The sequence below is a fragment of the Pelobates fuscus genome, chromosome 12 (genome assembly GCF_036172605.1).
Source record: "Pelobates fuscus isolate aPelFus1 chromosome 12, aPelFus1.pri, whole genome shotgun sequence".
Taxonomy (NCBI): domain Eukaryota; kingdom Metazoa; phylum Chordata; class Amphibia; order Anura; family Pelobatidae; genus Pelobates; species Pelobates fuscus.
Genome location: NC_086328.1, coordinates 125,997,682 through 126,010,784, shown reverse-complemented (window position 1 = coordinate 126,010,784; position 13,103 = coordinate 125,997,682). Strand labels below are relative to the sequence as shown.

The window sequence follows — 13,103 nt, the reverse complement described above, 5'->3', positions numbered from 1 at the left end:
CAAATAGACATTTCGGGATTAGCTGTGGAGGACTTTGCCATCATTTTATGTAAATGCGATGCAGATATAGTTCAATTGGCTTGTTCTTTCAGGCTGCCAGCCCTGTTTATCTGAACCTACAGCAAACTGTGAAACTAAAGTGTGTCTGAATATTGTGTTTTTTGTAATATGTTGTTTTTTCTCTTTGTTCTGCTAGTGCCTCAGTAAGGATTCTGTTGGTTGATGGCAGGTAAGTTTGTACTTGATGTGACAACACCCAGCCAGTGATATGTGGAGGGGGGTGATATGAGTGAGTAATTGTGAGGGCCACTTACCTGCTCCTCTGATTGCCTGTTAAAGAGGGGCAAGGGATCTATGCCCTGGGAGTACAGCTCTTTCTTTTATGGTCTGTCTTGTAGAATATGCCAAAGACAGGTATTAAAATGAGCTCTACACCCCTGGCACCTTAGGTCTCGTGCTCCAGTTATAGGTGGGATAGAAGCTGGGCACGGAGGCCGTCTGAGTCATGTGGGCTATGTATTAATGCCTACTTATACCCCCAGACTCTATGTAGACCTATCCTCCACTCAGCTTAAAACTGTATTTTTCATATTTATTTTTTGTATTTTGATCTTTACCAGAGGACCAATTCTGAGAAATTCTCTGAGTGTGCCCTCAATTTCCCTTTTATACTCAGCTTAGTGTCCCGAAATAGATGACCAGACTTACGGCTTACAGCAGGGGTGCCCAAAAGGTGGATCCCTAGATGTTTTAAAACTACAACTTTGATGATACTTTGTCATGCTAAAAGCGTTCTAAAGGCATGCAAAGCATCGTGGGAGTTGTAGTTCTACAATCATTGGCAACTGGGTCTTGGCTTATTAAAAAAATGATAAATATTGGCTTTACTATCTTACCTTTGTATATGCCCAAAGTATCGTGATGGCTAAACACTACATCCCCTTGATGCTTTGCCAGCTGCCCAAATTGACAATGCATCATGGGAGCTGAGAATACTATTTTGTCTATGGCTAGCATTGACAACCTTTGGTTCCTAACCTGTGACTTGAAACCTTTCAGGTGTTGTGGGTGTGAATTTGATTTAACACAGGGATACCTCTGCCATGTCTAACTGGTTTCATTTATTCTTTTTTTTTTATTTTATTTTTTTAACAGGTGACTTTGGAATTGGATTTAAGCCAGAGATTGGAATCTACAAACATGTTGTGTTCTGTAGTACTCAAGGACGCTATAAAAAAGAAAACCACACCACATAGAACATTTTTGATTTAAAATTGTAATTTTTATTGTTGTGTCACTGTGATTCTGGGCTTCATCTTGTGCGATGGGCGGCAGTTATGGAAAATGTATAGCTCTGTCCGTGCACAGAGGAGCATAGTGATCTATTGGCAAAATATATGTTTGGATGATTTGGAAGGTGAAATAAAGCAATATATTTAGACAGTGGTTTTATTTCCTGTCTTTCCTCTACATAGTGGTTTAAAGAAATTGGATTTGTGTTTCCCTTTTACACATTTTCTGCCATATGTAAGCTCTTCTGCCAAGTTCCATTCACACTCATACCTGCGCTGCTGGAATGCGTCTTTTGACTTTGTCCACTTTTGGGGCTTACATTCCACTCTGCTATTGGCTTTATACAGTATTACATTTGGCCATCTCTATTCAGCAGGGGTTCAGCTGGCAAATGGACCTCAGATAGTGAATCAGGCTGGCTCTGGTTGTCCTCCTAAGGACTACACTTGGTGTAGCATGTACACACCTGGGTGCAGACTCCATAACGAGATTGCTTGGACCTCCAAATTGGGAAAAACTAACCACAAATGGACCCAGTTTTGCATCAATGACTATTAAATGGACATACATCACTTTTTGACATTTGTCTCATTCAAAAGCTATAGCTCTGAATGAGGCATTTCTCTCACTCTGCAGGCTGAAAAAAGAATGCAATAATCACCTGATTCTTCTTTCTTTTGCTTTCCACGCCCCCTGTGGGGAGGACTCTGATCTAACCAATCAGTTTCCCATCCCCAGGAATGCTGGAAGAGTGCATTTGGGCATGCCTGACAGATTCACACATGTGCAGCGGGAAGATCTCTTCACCTTGCAACATTCTGACAGAGAGAAAAGAAAGGGAGTCTGATCAATGTGATTCATGCAGAACAGTCTCCAGTGTCTGGTTTCTCTCTCCACAGTGCAGGGAGACTGAGACGCTTGCTGCTGCACACAATGATGTGCAATCTGACCAAGTTTATAGTAACTGTATACATGTTATTACATACTTTTCAAGGTTTTTCTTTATTTTGGTTTATTTGCTTGCTGGTTTAAAACAATTGTCAAGTGATGCATGTCCCTTTAATTTACAGAATGCACAATGTGCAGCACTGACCTAGGAAGCACCTCTAGTGGCCGTCTGAGTGAATGTCACTTGAGGTGACCCTAGGGAGCAATGTAAACACTGCCTTTTCTCTGAAAATACTAAGCTTACATAAAAATGCCTGCAGGAACTGACTATACTCGCCAGAACAACTACATAAAGCTGACTTGCTTTAAGTCTCACCTCTCCGATTTTCTCTTCTTCCATCCACCAGTCAGTGTTGATGGACTTCAATACATATATTTCAAACTATATTACTATCCCTTTTAGGACTGCATCAACCCTTTGCAGCCAATTTCTTCCCGGTTTTAAATGGACCTTTTGAAAGTCCCCATTCTGGTCAACCATATTAGAAGGCTTTGTATAGTATAATTTTGTCATTTTTTTCATCGCCTTTTATAGCTTTCCCCATTTTGCTGTGTCTATACATTGTATAAAATTGTATTCTGTTATTTCCTGATGACCTCACTAGTTACAATACATGGTTCTCTTTTGGGGCCACTTCTCCACTGCAATGTACATATTATTCCTTAAAAACTGTACAAAAAATATATATTTTTACTTCAAGTTCCTTGTTTTTGCAGATAGCCGACTAATCTATTTTTTTGTTTTATCTAAAAGACAAGTAAGCATTTGCAAAAAGACAAGTTGGACACACAAGAACACAGGGTCATCTTTCAGTTAATCACACTTACACTTGGCACTTAATTGTACCTTGCCATTCATCTTTCGCCCCTGAATCTGATGGCCTCTTTACTGTTACCCAAGCCAAGATAACACAGAGTTCCACAGAATCCCAGGTCTCAATATATTCTGTGTGACTATGGAAAACCTGCACTTTCACCTACTCATTCAGTATGACTGTGACAAAGGTCAACATAATGTGAGAATTTGGGGTAAATCTACAACACGTCAACCGTTTTTTTTTTTTTTTAATTCTTTATTTTTTGCCGATCTTGGCAAGGTCATCGACTAGAACAATCAAGTCTTCAGTAACATAAGTATAATACATTTTGACAATACTTTGATTGCACAGTTAATGCAACTTAATCGTTATATGAATACCTGTAACTTTAGTAGTTGAGATGTTTGGCAGCGGTTATTGAGGTTGGGTCTATTCTTCAGGTACGTACAATCGTACATGTCTATTTGCTGATGGACAAGCCCAGCGGTGTTGCAAGTGGCAGTAGGCCAAGTAGGAAGATGCATTATTTTACCGGCAATACATATTGACATTAGTGCAATGAATACGTATGTCTCTGCGTTTGTTATTTTGGACCCGCCTTATTAGGGTTTTTCTGTTTAATTTTTCTTTCTGGTCTACGGGTTTCAGTGTGAAATATTAATTAAGTAGACGGTGTGTATTACGAGTCCCATTGTGAATGGGAGGAGAAGTATAGAGAGGTAATAGAAGAATAGTGTGATGTAAGACAGATTAGAGTCGGAGATGGTTACAAGATGAGGAGAGTTCCATGTCGTGATCAGCAGAGGCACCGGGTAGGCTAGCAAGGTAGGAGGACAGGGAGCAGCCAGGCAGAATCCCTCGGGTGCCCAGAGACGAAGTGAAGGCGGAAAGGGAGTCACGGGGTAGGACGAGCCTGACACAACACGTCAACTTTTACACATCACGTCAGTCCTGAACTGATATTATACACAAGACTAAATAAAATCCAGTGCCATCTGTTTAAAAAGTAGAATAAACACCATTATTTAAGTAACTGTTCCTTTAATGCCCCATTTAGTTACATGAAGGATATTGCTTCTGTGTAAATTACTGTAATAATTGCAATTACTTACATACATATTATGGGACTTGCAGGATCTTTTCCAGGCTGTACTAAAAATATGATACAGGAGAGAAAAAATTAAACTTTTTTTTTACAAAGAAATAAAAACCTGGAATTACTTAAAGGAACACTTTTTAATTGGCTGTGGTTCAGTTTTATTACCGAATATTTATTCTCAATAATAAAGGCTTGCAATTAGCTAGATCATCTCACTACACTTTAAACCCCAGACTGCGTCTTGCTGTGGTTATAGGAACGACTGCAGCCCAGGAATACTGGAAGTGTTGCCACTTCCAATGAAGGTGAAGGACGCATTTGACATATTTTGTGATTTCCTTTAACTGATAAGTAAGAAATGATGTGAACGCATTCTTGGTATGTGATGCTCCCCAGGATGTGTGTACTATTGGCACCACAGAAAGTGAATTTATCAAGAACCGACTCATACGATAAAGGAACACAGGCTTATTTTTCAAAATATATCCCTGAATTATCACCTGTGGATATAAAGGAGATTCTGGAAGAAGGTTCCACATGTCGGACTTCCTGCCGTGTATATAAAGACCCTCGAGTCCTCTCCTGTAAGATATTTGCATGGGGGTTGTGTCCTATAAATAATCCACGGAGAGCCTAGAGTAATTTAAAATCTCCAATTTGTCGCTTTTATATAATACACAGAGACGTGGTCTGGTAAAGTAACAATTAAACACTTTTACTACCCAGTGATTTGGAGATATGGAAAAAACAAAACAGCATTTTGGGTGTCCTGTGAAGTAATGTTTGTAAATGTATTTTTGTGTTCAATATGCATAGATATTTCATGGAAAGAAACAAAAATTTTGGTTGAACAGAAAATCTTAAAAAAAAAAAAGAGGGGCGTGGCCAGGACACGGAGCGAGCTGGATGCATCTGAGTAGAGCTCCGCTCCGGCCTCACCGTTTACAGCACACTCCACACGGTGGAGTCACACCCGGCTTTATGCATTTACATATCGTCACCCCGAGGTTAGAGGGGACGAGACCGGGTGCTACACCCTATTTAATTCTGGCAACTAGTAAGACCAGAATCCACTTTTATTTCCCTTACTTTCTTTTCCCCTCTCTTTAACCTCCCCTACCTATATCCACCGGGCTTGGAGGACGGGGCTCGCCAAAGGCCGCGTGCACCAAAGCTGGCCGAACCGTGGGGGCACAGGGCAGGACCAAAAACGCACAAGTTCCAACCTAAGTCATGGCTCTGAAGGTAGTGTCCATCAACGTCAAGGGCCTGAACGCTCCTAGAAAGAGGCGTTTAATGTTTAAATAGGTGAAACGGATGGGGGCAGATGTCGCCTTTCTTCAGGAGACACACGTGATGAAAAACACTACACTCACAGTACGTAACCACACATACTCCACATCCTACGAGGCCAGATCACACCAGAAAAAGAATGGGGTAGCCGTACTCATACGTAATACGACCCCAGTTGCCATAACCACAGTAGAAGCCGATATAGGGGGGCGATATATGATCCTATCGGGGACGCTGCACTCACACACCATCCATATGCTTAACCTATACGCCCCTAACGCCCCTGACAGGAACTTCTGGGAGACGCTAACAGACAAGGTTAAGGCCCTGCCACATGGTATGTTGCTGGTGGGAGGCGACTTCAACGCCGTGCCGTGTCCGGCCGCAGACAGGAGCTCCAAACCGGGACAGTTGAGATCTCAGGGACGAGGTCAACAAGATAGGGCACTGCACGACTTTCTCCAAGCAACCGGCCTAATAGACATTTGGAGGGCGCAGAATCCCAGCACCGTCGACTATACGTTCTACTCAGCCCCTCACGGCACATATTCGAGGATTGATTACTTTTTAGTCAACGACGCTGGTGCAGCCAGAGTAACAGATACAACGATAGGGTCCATCGCTTGGTCGGACCACGCGGTCATCTCACTGACCCTAGGGCACCTAAGCACCGCACCCCCGTGGAACTGGAGACTGAGCCCCAACTTGCTCAGAGATCAACAGACTCAGGAAGAGATTAAACAGGGGAGCAAGGACTACTTCCTAGACAACACGACAGAAGATCTATCACCGGGAACCATCTGGGCGGCACATAAAGCCGTAATCAGAGGAACATGCATAAAGCTAGCCACCAGAAATAAAAAGCAAAAAAACGGAGCGATTAAAGCAACTCCTGGATGAATTACGTAACGTAGAGACGAAACACAAGATGTCACCTACCCCCAATCTTGCGGAGACACTCCGAAATACAAGGAGAACACTTACAGAACTACTATTAGACGACGCAGCCAGAGATCTCACGTGGTCCCGAAGAACCTATTATGAAAAAGCGAACAAATTAGACACCCTCCTAGCTAGAACCTTACGGCCACGACAAAGAAGACCACACATCGGTGCGATGAAACACGCAGATGGAACTGTAAAAAACATCCCAGCGGACGTTGCTCAAATATTCACAGAGTACTATAGAAAACTATATAACCATACGCCCAAAACTGATGACCAACGCCAAACAGCAGAAGGCGCCATGCACACATTCCTACAGGACCTGAACTTACTGAAACTAACGGGCGAAGCGACACGACTCTTAGCGGAAGACATAACCAGCTTGGAAATTGACCGGGCCATATCGCAATTGAAAAGCCACAAGGCACCTGGCCCCGACGGCTTTGACGGAGGGTACTATAAGACGTTCCGGGAGGAACTCTCCCCCAAGCTAATGACGCTATTCAACGACTTTATGGCAGGCGGTAATCCCGACAAAGGAATGTCTCTGGCAAACATAATCCTTCTACCGAAGCCGGGCGGAGACCCCATGCTACCAGCGAATTACAGGCCGATCTCCCTGATTAACCACGATATAAAGATACTAGCTAAATTCCTAGCAGAACGGCTCAACCCCCACTTGAAAACATTGATACACCCGGACCAAGTGGGCTTTATACCAGGTCGTCAATTATTTGAGAACACTAGACTGAATATAGACATAATCTGGCAACAAAAAACAACCGAAACACCCACCCTAGTGGTATCCCTCGACGCTGAGAAGGCGTTCGACAGGGTGGAGTGGCCTTACCTCTTCACACTACTGTCACACCTGGGACTCCCCGAAAAATTTAAAGACTACATGAAACACCCACGCTTACAACAGGCAGCAACAGGGCGTATGTCCTTTTTCGAACACATGTGCCTGACCGAACATACGCCACGAGGTCTCATCTCACTACTATACACGCACGTTAGCTCGGAAACAAACTAATGGGGCACACTTACTTACACAGAGACGTGGGAAAGGGAACTGGGAGAGGTATTGGAGGGAGTAGAATGGCAGGAGATATGGAAGGCAAACACCTCAGTGTCAATTTGTGTGTCTTTTCAGGAACAGGCTTACAAGACGCTATTCAGGTGGTACACCACACCAGTCAAACTACACCAAATGGGGAAGACCCCTACCGATGATTGCTGGAGGGGATGCGGCCTCAAAGGCACGTACCTCCACATGTGGTGGGAATGCCCCAAAGTACAAAAATTTTGGAAGGAAATATCCAACCTGATAGCACACATATTTCACAGAGCACCAGACTTAAGTCCATGGACATACATACTCAATCGACCACTTGAGAACTGGACGAAAAGAGAACAAAAACTAGTACACAAGGTGACACTAGCCGCTAGAAGAGCGTTAGCCCAAACGTGGCTACAAGTAGAAGTTCCCCCAGTGAGCTCTGTATTGTCCAACATTAAAGATGTATGCCTTATGGATAACCTAACGGCAAGGGTAAGGGGAACCATGGCGAAGTTCGAGAAACAGTGGGAACCCTGGACATCTAGCGATCTAGCCTAATAAACCCCTCTACAGAGGCGGTGAGACTATCCTCCCACCACCCCACCACGGGACAGACCCCCTTAGGGTCCAACCACCAAACGGACCACACACACTGCGTAAAGCGGCGGCCTTGCCCTCCGGCTCGGAGACCCCCTCCACCCCTCCTCGACCTCTAACCTCTCTTTCCTTTCCTTTCTCACTCTTTATTTTCTGCCTCTCTGGTAAGGGCTACGCTCCAGGGCCGACATCAAACGTCGGAAGCATACACAAGATAGGACCTGCCCCAGCTCGGCGGTAGCCGATGGGGAGATAGAGACCAGCAGCCAACCAGAAGGGGGGTAGACCATATAAGCCTCTATGAACATACTTAAACGGCTATGAAGTAAGGATTACACTTTATCAATACTTAAAACACCACAATAGGGTACGATTGTTCAGTTACCTACTAATAGCGCATGTTACGTTTCAAGTTATATGTTATAAACTAAAAACAAAAACAAAATGTGTAGTACGTAAGAACTCCACTCTGATTCTATGCTATGATGTACTGATATGTTATGGATACCACAGTGGTAGCAACAGATGCTTGCTTGTATTGTATCACACACCAAAAATAAAGAATTTAACTTTAAGTAACAGATGAGAAAACACTGTTGGAAATACACCGATAAGCCACTACATAACAAGTGAAATGAATAACATTGGTTATATAGTTACAATGGAACCTGTTGAGCGATGGGATATATTAGGCAGCAAGTGAACAGTCCGTTATTGAATTTCATGTGTTGGAGGCAGGAAAAATGGGCAAGTGAGAGGAGATCTGAGTGACTATGACAAGGGCCAAATGGTGATGGCTAGACTGGGTCTTGTGGGGTGTTCCTGGTACGCAGTGGTTAGTACCTACTAAAAGTGGTGCGAGGAAGGTCAACCAGTGTCAGGGTCACAGGTGCCCAAAGCTCATTGATGCCTGGGGAGTAAAAGCTAACCAATCTGCTCCAATCACACAGAAGAGCTACTCTAGCTTAAACTTCTGAAAAACCTAATGCTGGCCATGATAGAAAGGTGTCAAAACACACAGTGCGTCACAGTTTGCACTGGGTAGAGTGCCAGTCAGAGTGCCCATGATAACCCCTGTCCACCTTCCAAAGTGCCTTTAATGGGAATGTGAGTCTCAGAACTGGACAATGGAGCAATGGACGAAGGTTGCCTGGTCTGATGAATCACATTTTCTTTTAGATCATGTGGATGGTTGGGTGTGTATGCGTTGTTTACCTGCGGGAAAAGATGGTAGCAGGATCTGCTGGTAATGTCTTTATGCCAGATACCACAGGATATGTTGGGCATTGGGACACTATAGGGCTAGGAATACAGCATCGTAACACTGTAGTGTTCCTTTAAAAGGACATTATAGTCACCAAAACAACTTTAGCTTAACAAAGCCTTTTGATGTATAGATCATGCCACTGCTGTCTCACTTCTCAGTTCTCTTCAATTTAGGAGTTAAATAACTTTATGTGTACAGCCTTAGTCACACGTCTCTGCATTAGACATCTAATGGTTAAACTTCCATTATTGCACATTCTGTTTAATTTAGAATTTCTCATCTCCTGTTTTGTTAAAGCTTGCTAGACCCTGCAGGAGCCTCCTGTGTGTGTGATTAAAGTTCAAATAACAGAGCAGGAAAGCAAGTTAACGTCTGAAAATGAAGTCAGTTACAGGCGGGGAGGTGTGGCTAAGGCTGCATAAATAGAAACAAAAGTGATTTAACTCCTAAATGGCAGAGAATTAAGCAGTGAGACTGCAGGGACATAATCTATACACCAAAACTGTTTCATTAAGCTAAAGTTGGTTTGATGCCTATAGTGTCACTTTAAGCTCTTTGTCCCGTTCCCAAAGCTATGAGTAGCAGACAGTCTTTATTCAAGACTTCCAGGCTCCGATGTCTCTATTGATACTTATTGGGGACATCAGAAATCCCTAGCTAGGAGAGATTGGGGAGTTAGGTTAAATTGATGGTAAGTAAAGGGCTCTAGTTTGGGAACAAATGATTAAGTGCAGGAAAATATGGACATCTATACTAAGTTTAAAAGGAGTTATTTTTCAAGAGACTGTGAGAATGTAAATTGGAGAGGATCTAATGGTGGGTTAATGTTGGCTTGTGAAGCGTTGGGTATAATTGGCATGGAATATGGTGATGTAAATGGCAGGGGATACTTGTTAACCAGAGAGTCTGTGCATCACAACCATTGCAACACCCTGTAGTTGTTACAGCGCCAAGAGTCCCCTAGCACATACAATGGTAAACTTAAACCATTTAAGAACAATTTTACACTTACCTCTGTCAGGACCGGAGCTGCTTCTGATCTGAGCTAATATGCGAAAGTGGAAGTTTATAATTCTGCAATTTACCATCAGATGGCACTAGCAGACTTCTGGAATCACACATAGTATGCTGTAGTGGTTATGGTGCTGACTATGCCCCTTTAACCCCTTAAGGACCAAACTTCTGGAATAAAAGGGAATCATGACATGTCACACACGTCATGTGTCCTTAAGGGGTTAAGGGCTCTAAAAAAAAGTGGTGGTGTGGGGCTCTCCGTTTAGCTCCGCTACTGACTGACATTTACAGCTTACGGTTAATGCCAGTCCGCACCCACAGGGTTATGCAGTTTTCTTAAGCTAAGCTATTCTAAGTCTCTGGTAGCACAACGCTTTGGATCAGGCATGCTTGTGTTAACATTTCCACAGTACAGCATGTGAGCTAATTCTGCATCTATAAATTACAAGTTGTTACCGTGTGAAACGGAGTGAGCAGGGCACAGCTGCAATAACTACATCCCTTACTAGCACGGCCTGACGGCTATTGTGAGTGCCTTACATTCACTACTGAGCAATAAGCAGGAAAAAAGGGTTTTCTGTGCTGTGGAAAGTATAAAGTATATTATTATAGCTAGCATTTGAAATCATTACAAAACCACAACTCATACATTTTCAGATTTTCAAACAACAAAATATATGTTCTGCACCTTCTTCAATCACCTGTTACAGAAATATTGGGGATATTAAATATCATATATTGAGGGTACATTGCACATTTTACTTGTAAGCGGCTGCCTTCATGGACCTTAGTTCACTCCTTTCACACTTTCTCCCACAATTTGTCTCACAGTCACGGTACCTAGAGCTACTAACTATTCAATATCTCTTATTAAAAAGAACTCGTGGTTCAGAGGCCCCAAAGGCCAGTGGTGTAACTAGAAACTGCAGGGCCCTGGTGTAAGAATTAATGAAGGCCCCTGTGCTTGCCTTTATGCAGGGAGTGGGGTATAATCCATGGTGGTCCTTGGGGTGCTGCTGACAGGAACCTTGATCGTCCAGTGGAGGAACATGTGGTTTGCACCTCTGACTGGTGCAGACCATAGTACACACTCCATCTGGTTAGTGTGGTCATTTAAAGAGCCAGAGGGTTGCCATGGTAAACCAGCGGCAGTGTTCTGACTCGTTGATGAATGCAGGAGGTGCAGACCAAGCACTCCCTTACAAACGTTAGCAGTTATTTAATATATTGCTAAAATGTCAGTATATTAAATACGTGTGTAGTCACTGAAGAAAGAAAAAGGTCCAGGCCCTCCAAGACTTTGATCGTCATTTTATTGAACTTCAGTGTCTAGCAGCAATGTTTCGACCCTGGGGTCTTTTTCAAGCTTGAGAAAGGGTCTTTTCGAATTTGGTCGAAACATTGCTGCTAGACACTGCAGTTCAATAAAAAGCTGATCAAAACCGTGGAGGGCCTGGACATTTTTCTTTAGTGACTACAAACAACTTCTTGGCCGTAGGTGCTGGCCCACGGTTTGGTTGCACCCAGGCTCTATTTATGGATTGAGTGCAGTTCCAGTTTTTAGTATATTAAATATGGACATGTACTGTTGAAAAACATAGTAAAATTAATTACGATTAGTTACATTTTCTAATTTTGGTCCATGAGCAAATCAGAAATTCTTTTTTCGGAACTAAAGTAAATTCAGGGGAAAAAAATGTTTGCTTCTGAAATGTGGACACCGTTAATCAATACGAGGTCTCGGTTTAGCAGATAGCTGCCTAATTTGAATGGAAGTGCTGCATGCATACAGGATGTGCATGCTGCATATACACATATTAAAACCACCAGCCTAATATTGTGTAGGTCTTCCACGTACTGCCAGAACAGCTCTGATGTGTCAAGGCATAGATTCAGGCCTGGACTGGGAATACAAAGCAGCCCTGGGAACAAAATATTACAGCTCTATAATTTATCATTTCACATAGCGTATGAATTTGTATATTTGTAGTCGGAGACAATAAGCCGTACATAACGCCGTTGGCTATGTATGAGAGTCGGTTGTGGTGTGCCTAAACCAACAATCGGGTAGGCCTGAAATAAAGGAGGGCCCACCAAGGAAGTGTTTGTTAAGGGGTGTAGTGGGTGGGGAGTCTGGATCAGTGTCAGCCCTGAGTAGAGGTAAGCAAAAACAAAGAGTGGAATAGCGCTAAGTCAGGGGAAGGGAAGGCAGCACACCTAAATGGGTAAGACTCTCTTAAAAACCCAATAAGGACAAACAACAATACAAGACAGTAGGATGCGCCAGGGGGTTAGGGGTGAAGGAATACTCAATAATACAACTGAAGTAAAACAGATAATACGTGCTCAATAAAATGATATAAAATCATATATGCACAAAAGCGAACCAACCAAAAAATCCAAAATTAAGTATAAAAGGTATAGGTAAGTGTAACGGACCGTTTCACTTACAAGAGGGTAAAACCCAGTTTATGCGATAATCCCCTTTCCAGATGCACAGGCAGCTACTGCAAACACCATTCTCCCGACTGGAACCACACGAACACTGGAACAGCTGAACAAGAAAAGCAGACATCGGCTTACACTCCTGGCAGTCAGCATACAATCCCATTCCCCCAAAGAACGAGACGACACATCGCTTTGAGGGTTAAGCAAGAACTCTGGACTGGGACACCCAGTCTGGCTTTTATTACAAACAAGTACATACAGGACACTCCCAGGGGGAGGATGAATTTAACCAATCACATGGATGTACCTCCCACACATTTC

At 43.1% G+C, this 13,103-nt stretch overlaps 1 protein-coding gene across 1 annotated transcript in view; it reads left to right on the top strand.

Annotated features, from left to right (window-relative positions):
* MYBPC3 (myosin binding protein C3) overlaps window positions 1–292 on the top strand; it is an 87,910-nt gene extending 87,618 nt beyond the window's left edge. Inside the window, exon 34 of the mRNA XM_063438225.1 lies at window positions 197–292. Coding sequence (XP_063294295.1) covers window positions 197–207 — 11 coding nt within the window. The 3' untranslated portion in view covers window positions 208–292. The remainder of the gene's footprint in view (window positions 1–196) is intronic.
* The last annotated feature ends 12,811 nt before the right edge of the window (window positions 293–13,103 follow it).